General features: G+C 49.0%; 1 protein-coding gene across 1 annotated transcript in view; it reads right to left on the bottom strand.

The window, feature by feature from the left end:
* The window catches only part of LYST (lysosomal trafficking regulator), a 3,942,656-nt gene that overhangs the window by 1,501,840 nt on the left and 2,426,980 nt on the right, over positions 1-13,836 (bottom strand). The window contains exon 37 of the mRNA XM_069606985.1: positions 12,895-12,956. Within this exon, the coding sequence (XP_069463086.1) occupies positions 12,895-12,956 (62 nt within the window). The remainder of the gene's footprint in view (positions 1-12,894; positions 12,957-13,836) is intronic.

Below are 13,836 nucleotides of genomic sequence, written 5' to 3'. Positions count from 1 at the left end.
CACTACCTTATAAACCTCCATACACCCAGGCCAGCTCAGTAACAGTCTATAGCCTATATCTTATAGCTGTAGATAATCATAACCCCCTTGTCTTGTCTTCAGCCATCTGTCGCTCTGTCTATTGCCCATTGGCGAATGGAAGGCTAACAGTGACTATGAAAAAACCATGCAGGCAGGGCCTACGAAGTGAGGGCCCCCAGGTGGGGGAAGCATCTTAGATAGCCTGTTAAACTTAGATGCAAGTGAACGTCAGCTCTCCAATCTAAGAGAACAAAAAAGGATGGCCCTACTGGGACCCAAAGGAGGATTACTGGGTATTTTGTAGACACGTCTGCGAATCCACTGGCTTTGTCTTTTCTTTTCTCTGTACCACAGCCATTCAACATGTGCCCCTCCACGGACACCCCAGGAACTACAGCTGAGACCATTGCTGTTGATTCTGACTCTGTGAATCATATAGACCACAGCCTCAATGGATTCTGCCTTGGCAATCTTTGCACCGGCAACTGGTGCAAGCATAGCATCGAGCCCCAACATGATGGCAGCAAACTTAAACCTGGAGGCTCCTTTTATGAACAGAGATTTTGTGGACATGCCGATATCCCCCAAATTTCCGACAGCTCTGACGAGGACTGCCTTTAATGAATCAGATGAAGCAGATGTTTGAACTTCCCCCTCAATTAACTTTGCTCTGTCTAAAATTGAGGTCTTATTTCTCCTTTGCTCAAAGATGGCAGCGGACCAGCAATCCCTGAAGTTTACACTAACAAAGGTGGCAGAAGCTATTATGTCTAACGGCCAATTCAACAACCACGTGTGCAGGGGTGCCCCACGTAACAGGGGTAACGAGGGGACATGCTCAACCCAGCATGATCCAGCTGGAGGTCCCACCCCGTTTATCCAAGAGTGTAGAGCTCCAATCTGGAAACAAAAACCGTCCAAAATCTTATGCTATGAACGACTTCCTGCGTGTTGAGCCATCAACAGAGGAAGACGCAATCAAGGCCTTACAAGTGGAACAGCTGATGTGTGTTGGGTCACCCCGTGGGCGATCACTGCGACAGGCCCATTCTCTGGCATCTAGCATCAGGATGACCAGCATGGACACCGCCTCAGAGGAGGTGGAGATCCCGGGGGCACGAGCTGGGGTGCCACCAAGACGGACGCTAATGCCTTTTTCCCACAGCGGCACTCTGCTCCCAAGCGTCCATCAAAGGTGTATTACAATTGCCCAGTGGGATGGGACAACGGGGCAGGTGGTCCTTCGAGGTCCACGAACAAGTCAGGTGCCTATCACGGTAATCCAAATCCTCCCAGCATTCAGCAGGACCAAAGTTTCACACACCAAGTAACTGAGATCAACCCAGTCATGGAGGGCCTGATGTCCCCGTCGAGGCCTCAACCTTCCCCTATAGAGGGCATCTCTTTAAATCAACCTCGTGTAAATCAGACATTACAGCCCTGTGAGGCATGTTGCACTGGTCCTCTCAAAATCCACAATGAGGCACAACTAAACCTTTTGCTTTCCAGATCAGTGAGACTGGAGCAAAGTTAGGATAGCCCATTTTTGAATCACTCCTCACTGTTGTCTCCGCAGTTATCCTCAATACGTAGCAGTGACATAGTCAGAATCAAACTACCTAAGCGGAACAGTGCCCGAAATATTCGGCCTTAATTGAACTAGCCTCACCAGTGGCTGTCGTACTAGTATCAACATGCGCAGGATCCTTACTGACCATGTGCTTCATCCTCCAATGTGCCAATTGCGGCCCTCAAAGGTCCACCCCCCAATACAATGGCACGTCTGTAGCAGCAATGGAGGATGGACCCCAGAGGGGCCCTGCTTCACCTGCCCCAGTATTTGTGTTGAGCCATTACCAGCATATGGGGGCAGATCAAGGGAGACTTACCACCAAGCGTCTGCTGGCCTGCATCAGCACCTGACCTTGAGCCAACTCCACCCGGAGGAATTTAACTGACATGACGAAGGAATGCACCCAGAGGGAGGCAAACAGTGATTCAACCTGCTTTCTTGGAACATTGCTGGTGTGAATAGACATTTGGATGACTCAATGTGGACAGGTTTTATTGGTGGTTTTAATATAATTGCTTTGCAGGAGACATGGGCCTTGGATCCAGTTATGTTATATGGTTATCAGTCCCTTTCGAAACCCGGCCTTTAAGGGTCTGAGAGGCAGGCCGAGGGGGGGCATGCTGATCTGGATCGACTCTTCTATGGGCTGGCAGGTGAAGTGGGCACATACCTTGTCCCTGGATGTTCTCATGCTGTATAATGCCTAATATCTATACCAGATACACACCAGATACACTGTAATAAAAGGATTGGCATGTATTGAATCTGTCCAGAAGGCGCTAGCCGCTGAAGAAGCAGTGGGTCATCAATACTCTTTTCTGATGATAGTGGGTGACTTTAACCTACAACTGGAGCTGATCAAGGCACTTGAAGTGATGTGGGCAGACCATGACAAAGGCTGGGATATCCAGACCTGGTGGAGCATGGCCCAACTTCAGTGTACCCTCTGGCAGCTAACACTTTGTCAACTCTGTATAACTTTGAACTAAGAGCAAGCAACGGAAGGTTTGTTACAGACCAACCAGCCAAAAAAATGTTTTAGGGAGTGATTGGCTTTTCGCTAATTGACTACATACTAATCTGAGCTTCAGCCTATGAAGGGGCCTAATAGGGATAAAGTTAATGTGCGAAGACCGCTGAAATGGGTCAAGATCTTAACCCAAGAGCAGAAGCAGAATTTGTATGCACCAATTTTCGTGAATCTCAAGGTAATCTGTAATCCAGAAACTAAGCCCATTGGGGTTTTGGATGAGCTTGAACAGCTGAAAGCAAATGTGCAGCCTTATCTTTCAGGGACGGGGACGATACGTAAGAGAAAACCATACCAGTGGGGGGAAATGGTTTGATGGTTCCCATAGAGCTTCAAAGAGGGAAATAAAATGCCTCAGAGATCCCTCAGGTATTGATAGACCCCTACTCCGTTCCTTGAGAACCAACTATAAAACCCTACTCTGTGATATAAAGACCAAACATCTAAAAGGGAAATAGGAGGGATTGCATAATGCCTGGCAATCGTGAAACAACGTTTTATTTGGGAAATTGGTCTCTGATGGTGACCATAAACAGGACCCCAAAAAGATTGATAGTATTCATGGAGACAGACGAAGGGCCTATTTTAGTGCTCTTTATGCAGAAGATCCTATTTTATCCCACCCATTGGCTATTGAAGGTGGAACAGGCATGAACCCATTGTTTACTACCCTGCAGGATGTAGAGGAAGCTTTAGCCTCTTTCAAAAAAGGTAAGGGGGCGGGTCCAGACCTAATACCAATGGATTTTCATAAGGACGATTCGGGCACCTGGGCGGCTATATTAGTGCAGGTGTTTAGGGCAGTGATAGTTACAGGTAAGGTCCCAGACTTGTGGCATAGGGCAGTTATTATCCCGGTGCACAAGAAAAGAGGAAGGCGAGGGGCGTGGCTTAGAGCGCCATCGATGTGGTCGCTCCCTTGAGGCCGCCCGTGGGATGTCCGCCGCCGCCGTCAAATTCAAGCGGTTCTGATCGAGCATCCGAGTCGCCAATGCCATCTACAGCGATCGGAACCGATGAGGCACAACCTGGCCCACGATGACCTCCGAACGCAGGAGCGTTCTCCTAGAACTTAGCGGCCGAATCTCTCCCCGTCACCATCCGAAGAAACCAAGATGGCGGCCGTGCCGGAACTCAGCAACATACTACGAACCTGATGGTGACGGGGTTCTGGGGCGCCGAAGAAGAGTAGCGGACGGACCCGCCAACACAGAACCAGCCGGATCATATCAGGGTTGCCCGGAGGACACGGGAGAGCTTCCTCGGGGGCTGCTGCGTGGAGCCTTCTCCTTCCTCGCTGCCTGACAGGGCCCGGGGCCTAGACCTCCCCCGCTCTGAAGCTCGATTCCGGCCACAGAGGGATTACGGTCCCCACACCTCCCCCAACGATCTACATATGGCGAGGTCGGGGGGGGGAGAATACGGAGGCCACGAGATAATCCCTGAGAGCTACCCACACCCCCCTCCCTCCACGCACCGATGGCCCGCCCGGTCCCTCTGAGATCCTCCATGCACTAGTACTTCCTCGGGCGCCCCGGCCCACTCATCCAGCTAGCGACCTAGACCACTGCGGGATCATGGCTACTCCACCGGCTTCTCACTCGCACTCCTAAGCTTGATCTCTCCTGGGCGGCTGGCGCCGAAAACACTCGACCTCCCACCCCTACAACGCATTAAACTCTGCGGACCTAGAGGGGGCCGAGTGCCGTCTCCCACAGCTTTGGTCCCGCCGCAAATCTTCCAGCCAAGTCCGCCAAACACGATCATCATGTCCAGGCAAACGAAGGTTAGCAAGGGTGCAGATATCTCCACCATGCTTACTGCATTAGATAAAAGCAAGAAGCAAGAGCCCCCCAAACTTACCCCACAGAAACAGCAGGAGGACAGGGCAGCCCTCGCTACCAAAGGGGACCTGATAGCCTTCATGGCGGACATCAAGTCCACTTTTCTACAACCAAGGAAGCGATTTCGGCGATTAGCCGCCAAGGGGAGGAAATTACTTTTCAAAGCACGCCACTTCAAATTTACCAGGACCTCTCACCACTCACCCTTCAGAAAAGAAGAGCGCTCCGACCCCTGGCATTGTTCCTCCAGGAGCACCAAGTCCGCTATAGATGGCTGTTTCCAACGGCACTACAATTCACATATAAAGGCACCCTACGCCGGATCAGTCACTTGGAGGATGCAGAGAGGATCATGCATCCAATCTCGCCCCAGGAACTCTCAACACCAAACCCGGAAGGATCTGAGGACTCTGGGCCGCTTCCCTCCCCAAAACCTAAATGTTCGCCATGGTCATCAACCCAGCGGAGCAACAGAAAGAGATGAACAATGGCGCTCCCGCGCCCCATGTTCCAACAGCATCTTTCCCTGGTCTCTTCTGACCTGATCTAAACTCGGATCCGCCACATAACGCTTAGACTGCTGTGCCTTGAAGGCGGAGACGGCGGACCATACCCACGGTTCATACCCACTCCAAGGATACTTTCCAACTTTCGTTCCTTGGAAACCCACAGTACTCAATACGCAATGGGACAATCGGCCCCGTTGGCCAAGGGTACGCCCGTACTTACAATGTCGGTCTACCCACCAGTTAAAGTTGCGGCCCCCCGTTGGCGCTCCGCGTTAAAACCTCATGTGCAGGATGGTATCACGAGATCTCACGACAAACATGGCAGCTGAACCACCGACTCAAAACCCCCCCCCCCCCAACCCAAGAGACAGAGAATGGGACACCACTGGACCACCAGGTTCTGCGAATCCTCTCCCTAAATGTTAATGAACTGAACTCCCCTAACAAACGAAAGGCAATTCTATTAAAGCTCCAGGACGAAGACGCAGCGATAGCTATGCTCCAAGAGACCCACTTGCTGCCAGCGGACGTGATCCGGCTTCGCTCTCGACTATTCCCGCTTCAATTTTTTGCCTCCGGCACAAGCAAAAAGGGAGGCACAGCGATCCTCTTTAGGAAAGACTTGAACCCGCAAATCCTGGAAACGAAAATATGCCCGGAAGGCCGATACACAGCAGTCAAATGCCTCCTGTTGGGAGACCTATACACCCTCATCTCGGTGTAGGCCCCTAACACTGGACAATCACACTTCTACGACTTCTTGGGCACGACTCTCGCTAGTTTTGTGGAGGGCCAAACAATTGTCGGAGGGGACTTCAATGGGGTTCCCGACCCCACTAAAGACCGGTCACACCCCCCGACTCCAAGCGATTTCGCCCAAGCACTTAGCCTCCTCCGGCTGTTCAGGTCTTTGGAGATAATAGACTCATGGCGGGTGTTTCACCCCAACGAAAGAGACTACTCCTTCTACTCGTTCGTACACCGCACCTTCTCAAGGATCGACCTGTTCCTGATCTCCCCGCACACCTTCCCCTCAGTCAAAGAGGTCTCCATCGGCTCGAGAGCCATGTCCGACCACGCTCCAGTGATCCTGGAACTCCGGGTTCAGGCCCCCAACCTCAATAACCCACGTAAGTGGTCCCTATACGATCCGATTCTCAATGACATGGCTACGAGAGACAAGATCGCGACTGGAATAAGAAACTTCATTGACGAAAACCCGCCTCGGACACTTCACTAGCGAATAATTGGGATGCCATGAAGGCAGTAATCAGGGGCTCCCTAATTGCTCAAGGAGCGACCTACCATCGGAACAGACGCCAGACCCGGATAGCTGTAGAGGACGAGCTAAGAGAGGCTGAGGCAATCCACAAGGAAAAAGGCTGGTCCCCTAAGACGCAACGGATTATGCGAACAGCGAGGAAAAAGCTAGAAGCCCACTACGCGGAACAAACCGCTCTACTGATGGCAAAAGCCAAACAATCATATTACGCGAAGGGCAACAAGGCGAACAGGTTCCTGGTGGCCAAACTAGCCAAACGAAGACGCGTCAACACGATCGCAGGTCTGTGTGATTCCAAGGGGGTCACACGGTACTCGGAGCCCGAAAAACGACAGCTTGCGACAGACTACCTGACCCAAATCATGAAGGCAACCCCTCCGAACCTACCGCAACAGGTGGAATATCTGCAGAGGGCAGCGGTACCCCGTCTCGCCAATACGACGAGAGACGAATTGGAGGAGCCCATTACAGGGGAGGAGGTCGAGGAGGCCATTAAGTCACTCAAAACACGAGCCCCAGGTCCAAACGGCTTTTCGACCAGGTTCTATAAACTATTCAGGCCACAACTGACCCCCCATCTGGTGACGCTGTTCAACTCCTTCAGAGAAACAGGATCAGTCACCCCATCGATGCAGGAATCAACCACCATCCTCCTGCCCAAACCAGGAAAGGACCCAAGGAGTCTAACCTCCTACAGACCGATTGCACTCTTAAACATCGATGCAAATATATACTCAAAAATTCTGGCAAACCGCCTGAACCGCGTCCTCCCGAAGATCATCCACCCCGATCAAGCAGGCTTCATCCTTCACCGGTCAGCTGGTGACAACATACGGAGAACCTTGAACCTGGTGGACCTTGCCTCCCAGAACTCCCAAAAACTGGTCTTAGTGGCTCTGGACGCAGCCAAGGCATTTGATCGAGTAGATTGGTCCTTTATGAAACTCACCCTAGAGGCCTTCGGCTTCGGGTCAACTTTTCAGACGATGGTTCTAGCCAACTATAATAGCCCAAGTACGAGCCTAAGAATTAAAGGACACAGCTCAGCTCCGATCCCCCTGTCATGCGGAACCCGGCAAGGCTGCCCGCTGTCGCCCTTACTCTTCGCACTCACCATGGAGCCTTTGGCCCAAAGGATTAGGGGAAACGACCAAATCAAAGGGCTGCAGAACGGCCCCACGCAACACAAAATCGCCCTATATGCGGACGATGTCCTACTCACGATCTCAGAAGCCCACTCATCATTGAAACAGGCGATACGAGAACTTACCACCTATGGTGAGGTCTCAGGCTTCACTATAAACTTCGACAAATCCTCGGCCTTGGGCATCGGGCTCACCCCAGCAGAACGGGAGCCATTGACTGTGATGTGCCCGATGACATGGGTGAAGAAGGCCATCCCCTACCTAGGGGTCCACATCCCGGCTAACCCAAGAGACACATACAAAGCCAACTTCCCCCGGGCTACTGAAAGAACTGAAAGGCGACTTGAAACGATGGGAGACCCAAGAGATCTCACTGCTGGGGCGCATCACAGCATGTAAGATGAACCTACTTCCGAGGTTCCTATATGCCTGCGCCTCCCTCCCAGTAGCGATTCCCACACCAACCCTCAGGGACATCCAAAGGAAAATGCTGAAATTCATCTGGAAAGGTAAGAGAGCAAGAATCCCCCTCAAAACGATGCTGGGGGGCTCCAAGCTAGGATGTCTGGGGGTTCCGGACTTGCGGGCCTATAGTGTGGCAGCACAACTAGCACAGATTCAGGCATGGCAAACTATAACAAACCGCCCCAGATGGGTAGAACTGGAACAATCACAAGTGCCCCTACCCTTGCGATTTCTGCCACACATCCCGCCCCCCCTTAGAACACACTGGGGAGACCTCCTCCTATCCACTAAACACACCCTTAGCTCCTGGGACTGGGCGCTAAAGCAAAAGGGAGTGCCAAGAGGACTGAGCCCACGCTCCCCGGTCTTCCATAACCCATCCTTCTCACCCGGAGCGGACCCCCGCAAATTTCGGAACTGGATAAAGGGCGGGCTGGAGACCATAGACCAGCTATATATGGGAGGGACACCCCTCACTTTCGTCCAATGTAAGGAGAAGTTCCAACTCCAGGAAAGGGACAGATTCACTTATATCCAGCTACGCCACTGGTGCTCACACCCCCAAACTCTGCAGGCAGCAACACGCCCGCCCACCGCCCTGGAACTTACACTGGGGGACCTTCCGACCCGGGGCAGGGTATCCACCCTATATAGGTGCTTCTTAAGGGACTTCCTGTCCACAAAGACCCGCAGTATGGCCCAGTGGGAGGCGGACCTAGGTCATCCGGTGGAGGACCAAACCTTGGTGGATATATGGACCAGAACACACACCTCTTCCCCCTGCATTACCAATAGGGAATGTGCGTACAAGGTGCTGCTGCGGTGGTATTACCCGCCCCTTCGACTTCACCACATGAACCCACAAGTGGATCATGCCTGCTGGAGAGGATGTGGCCACCCAGGCTCCTTCTTCCATATGTGGTGGGCTTGCCCGAAGATTCGACAGTTCTGGAGGACATGCCTGGAGACCATCACGCAAATCACGGGAACGGCGATTCCTCTGGAACCTGAACCAGTTTTGCTGGTGGCCCCGATACCCACGATCTACCCGCGCTCCGGGACCAGATCAAAACTATTGACACACTGCCTACTGGCGGGGAAAACGGTGTTGGCCAGGGCCTGGAAATCCCCAGAAGGCCCTCACATAGCCCAATGGTGGTCTAAACTCTGGGACATCCTGATAGCGGAGAAGGTGACGGCAGCACAGGTGAGAACGCTCCATCGCTTCCAGAATATTTGGGGCCCAGTGCTTGAATACGACCAGCGCTTCCCCGCCCGGACCTATAAACCGATCAGGGCCCGATGGATCCTGAAACACCAAGAGAACCCTGAGGAAGACACATAGACGCCAAGGCGCGAACTGGGTAACCCAGGAGGAAAAATTCTGCCTCCAAACCTGAGGGGTGGAGAGGCCAGAGGGAGGTGGGAGGGAGGAAGCCCGGTGGGGGGAATGAGGACTGGGGATCAACAAGCCTGAAAAAGCATTGCTTGTAATATGTTGTAATATGTGTATTTACCATCCTGCCTTGATTTAAAATAAACAAAGTTAAAAAAAAAAAAGAAAAGAGGAAGGCATAGCACAGCCAATTTTAGACCTATATCCCGTTTGGATGGGGCTGAGAAGCTGTTTGGAAAAATAATCCTGAAACACCTCCAGGCATGGTCAGACCAAAAACAAATAACTGTCCACCAAGCAGGGTTCCAAAAGGGTCGGGTACCATAGACCAGTGTTTTATGTTATTTCTTATTATTCAAAAATACACGGTCTTATTAAAAAGGTGCTTGTATGTATGATTTGTGGACCTTAGGACAGCATTTGACTCTGTGTCCAGTGAACAGCTATGGAAGGTCCTGGTGGGGCGGAAAGTACCAGAACATCTGATAGGCATTATATGAGCCTTATACTCAAGTACTGTGTCCTGTGTACGTGATAACCTGGGCCGTGAAGAAACCACATAATTTGAGGTATCCTTGGGAGTTAGGCAGGGCTGGTCCCTTGCCCCCTCTTGTTCAACTTATATATACAAGGAAATGTAGATGAGTTGGTAAGGGGGGCCGGGGAGGGTGGCAGGATTGTCCGAAACTGGCAGCAACAATGTTCCTGGCACTATTCTACGCGGACAACCCTTTACTAATAGCTACGACACAGAAGGGCCTAAAGGAGTCACTTGCAATCTTCATCAAGACATCTAGTGAGATGGATCTTGGCATTAATACGGCCAAGACAAAGTCGATGGTTATTCAACCAAAAGCTGGGAAGAGGGTTGCCCTCCAAATTGTGATTGATAATAAGTCAATAGAACAAGTCGAAAGTTTTGACTGCCTGGGTGTGAGAATTCAGGCTTGTCCTGGATGGACTCACCAACTAGACATGGCAGCAGCTACGCTGAACAAATATAGTGGTGCTATTCTGGCTTTTTTTTATCATCAAGGTAGTGGTGCAATCTCACCCACATTAAAGCTATACCAGAGGCAGGCCGTTTCAGCTGCGCTCTACGGCGCAGAGTTATGGGGTTACGAGAATGCAGAGACTCTTTCAAGAAAAGAAAATAACTTCTTAAAGAAATTGTTGCAATTACCGCCGAGAGCACCGTCTGCACTAGTGCATTTGGAATGTGGCACAGTCCCCTTGAGTCTAACTATTATTTATCAGCCTATCTCCTTGTGGGTTAGATTGTGAACTAGACCAGCCCTTGAATCGTGTAGGGAGGCAATAGGAGATATCATGTCACTGGAAAATGCAACCGGATTGAAATGGCTCTTGCACATAAAACATGTATTATTCTACCTGAAAATGGGAGAGTTTTCGAAAGGGCAGGTAGACTTGGTGATTTGAGCTGGAAACAAAGGAAGCCCCTAATAAAACGGAGAGCTAGAGAATTACGCCATCTGGACACTTCTAAACTAAGCTTGGGGGCTGCTTACTTAGCTCAGAGTCACATTGATGGCCAATGCAAGATCACTATTTGAGGGTAAGATTAGGCATAATGCCTATCACTGCATTTAGCACTAAATGGAAGGGTTATGATGTTACCAGATGCCCCTTGTATGATGCCTCTGAGGAGTCATTACCCCCATTTTATGTTATTGTGTAAACCATTCCAGCGGCTAAGGATCATATATTTGAGACTCGTCCTGTTGGAGGCAGGGATCAAGTTATGGCCCAACACGGTAGAATTTGTGGTCCATCGATTACCCACCAAATTTTAGATGCTGTGGCCTGTTTTTTGCATGGATCCTGAGGAAAACATCGGTAGCTCTTCAATTGGGCAACAGGCTGTTAAGATAGCTCTTCTGTTGTCCCAGCTATCCCCTTGAGAGAGTGAATTGCCATCTTGTCGTGGTAGATGTGGCTACAGGGCAAAATGTAGAAGTATTGTTTTTTTAGCAGTCATGCAATTTGTTTTTATATCTCTTTTATGTGTATTTGTGATAATAAATTGTGTGATATTAATGTATTTTATATTTTTAGAAAACATCCTGATAACCTTATGTCAAATAAAGGACAATGACAAGGCTACAGATAGTGCTTTGTCTGTCATATAGGTGTTTATACATTGCAATGGCAACAGTACACCTGACCACTTAATAAGGTTGAATTCTCTTAACATACATCACTGATTGTTTGTTTGTTTTAATCACCTGTATTGCGCACCTGACCCGAAGGTATCAGGGCGCAGACAGTTACAGGAAGGTTCACAGCTTGGTTACAAAGGCAAAAATAGAATACAGTAGAATACAGAGATAGAACAAAACCGGAGATGCAAATTGAACAGTGATAATACAGTTATAAGTCATACATGCTGATGAGCGGTAATCATACATGCTGGTGAGCGATAATCAAAGGTTGAGGGACAGTAGGGCAAGTGTCAGGCCTTACTGGTCATGGGATTTGAACCAGTTGATAAGTTTCTGCGTGAACTGAAGTTATGGCTGGTCCTCTCGTGTAGTGGGAGGCAGAGAGTTTCACAGCTGAGCAGCTTTAACTGGAAAGCTACAACCCCTTAACTTGGATAGTTTGGTTCTTGGGACAGTGAGGCAATTTTCATTCATTAATCTGGTGGGCCTAGTTGAGGATTTTCTGTAAAACCGTTTGCTAAGGTAGAGGGGTGCTGCGTTATTGAGACATTTGTACGCAAGCGAAGCAGTTTTAAGGTGGATTTTGTCACTTGTGGTGAGCCAGTTATTTTATCTTCTAGATTCGGAGATGTGATCTTTCCTAGAGATGCCCAAGGCAGCTCTGAGGGCATTGCTCTGGAGAGTTTGAATTCTCTTCATGATGTATTTATTGGAGCCAATATAAAGCGTGTTACAGTAGTCTAGTTTAGACAATATAAGGGCTCTAGCGAGGGTGATACAACTATCTGTAGAGAGAAATGTTTTGCCAGCTCTAAAGAGTTTGCACGTATCTGCAGTCATGGATGCAATGGGGTTAACTTGTTTGGTGAATGAGAGGGTGGAGTCGAGTTAAAAGCCTAGTGATATAACCTCTTTGGCGACCTTGATGGAATTACCGTCAATGATAAAGGAAGAATAGTCGGGTCCTAGTTTTTTTAGGCTAGGAGTAGTGCCCAGGATGATGAGTTCTGTCTTGTCGTCATTCACGAGAATGATTAGGCCAACACAACAGGTTCTACCTGTTGTGTCTTCTCAAAAGGAAAAATGCAGGCAGGTTGTGATAGGATGAGGTCCTTCCCACTGCCTGTTTCAAATTTCTTTGCGATAAGAGACAGTTTGCTGTCAGGTCCTGTAGATAATTTTACTTTGTGTGAAGCATTGTGTTAAGCAAAAAGCACAGAGCATTGCAGCATTTGTCTGTTGAAATGGCTAAATTAATATCACATTTGCTAAATAAACACAGCAGCTTTTCACAATTCTGTAAACTCTTCTGTAAAATTATATATTTGAATCTTCATTCAGTGCCACATTTCACACCGTTTACCAGTTTGGTTTCGATGGCAAAAGAGATCTTCCCTACTAAGCGTTTGTTTCATTATATAATGCAAATTATAAATGATAGCTTACCTAGCAGCAATTCTCCGCATGTTTCACTTGAGGGAGCTACGCTGATGCATCTCCGATTAAATCTGTGAACAGTAAAAAAATAAAAAAATAAAATAAAATAAAAACATGACCGCCCATTGATTATAATCAAACTTTATTGGGTAAACTGTCTGTCTTTGAAGTAAAGATGCCACTGGGTGCTGCCAAATGTAAGCAGCAGCTATCTGTGTTAAAGAAAGGAGTTTTTCATTTACAGCAAGTAAAATGTCACATATATACAGATAGGTCCTTGGCTTGACAAGCACTTATGCGATATAGGCATCTTTCAAATATTCTGTATGCCAGGAACATCAACAGTTCTGTTTCTAGAATGTGTGTGTAACCGTCAATATTTAAAAGCTTTATATGTCAGTGCAACATACTCGTGAAATGAGAAGCCAGCTTTCCTGCTAGAGCCCTTGTGGCCACACTGTAACAACATTTTAAAACAAAGAGGGAGGCAATGTAAATATATCACACTTTCACAAAGGGCCACAGAACAAACCAACTCACCAAAAAAATTCAACAGTGTTTATTCGATTTTCTTTAACAGGCTTTAAGGGTGGTCTCTCCCTCATCTAAAAAAAGAAACCAAACCCATGCATTCCTACTTCTAAAGTTTTGATTTACTGAATGCTTCGCCCTTCTATCTAATAGCTAGCTGACTGATGAAGATGGCCCAAAGAGACTGCCTAATCTCTGTAGACTTCCTCTCGGGCTTCCTAGGCTGGTCCTACGCTACCCTTGAGGTTCATTCTAAAAGGGGTTGTAGGGTTGTGGCTTTCAGACACTCAAGCCCCGACTTAGTCCCCTTCCTCTCATGACATTCCTTACCAACTACCATTCTCCAACCAACTCCACATACTTCCACTCCTTCCTCTTCCTACTTCTGCCTCTCTGCTGTCCCTCCGATGTCTGTCTCTC

This window comes from Ambystoma mexicanum, chromosome 4p (assembly GCF_040938575.1).
Source record: "Ambystoma mexicanum isolate Mex_15411 chromosome 4p, UKY_AmexF1_1, whole genome shotgun sequence".
Taxonomy (NCBI): domain Eukaryota; kingdom Metazoa; phylum Chordata; class Amphibia; order Caudata; family Ambystomatidae; genus Ambystoma; species Ambystoma mexicanum.
This window is presented reverse-complemented; position numbering and strand designations above follow the sequence as displayed.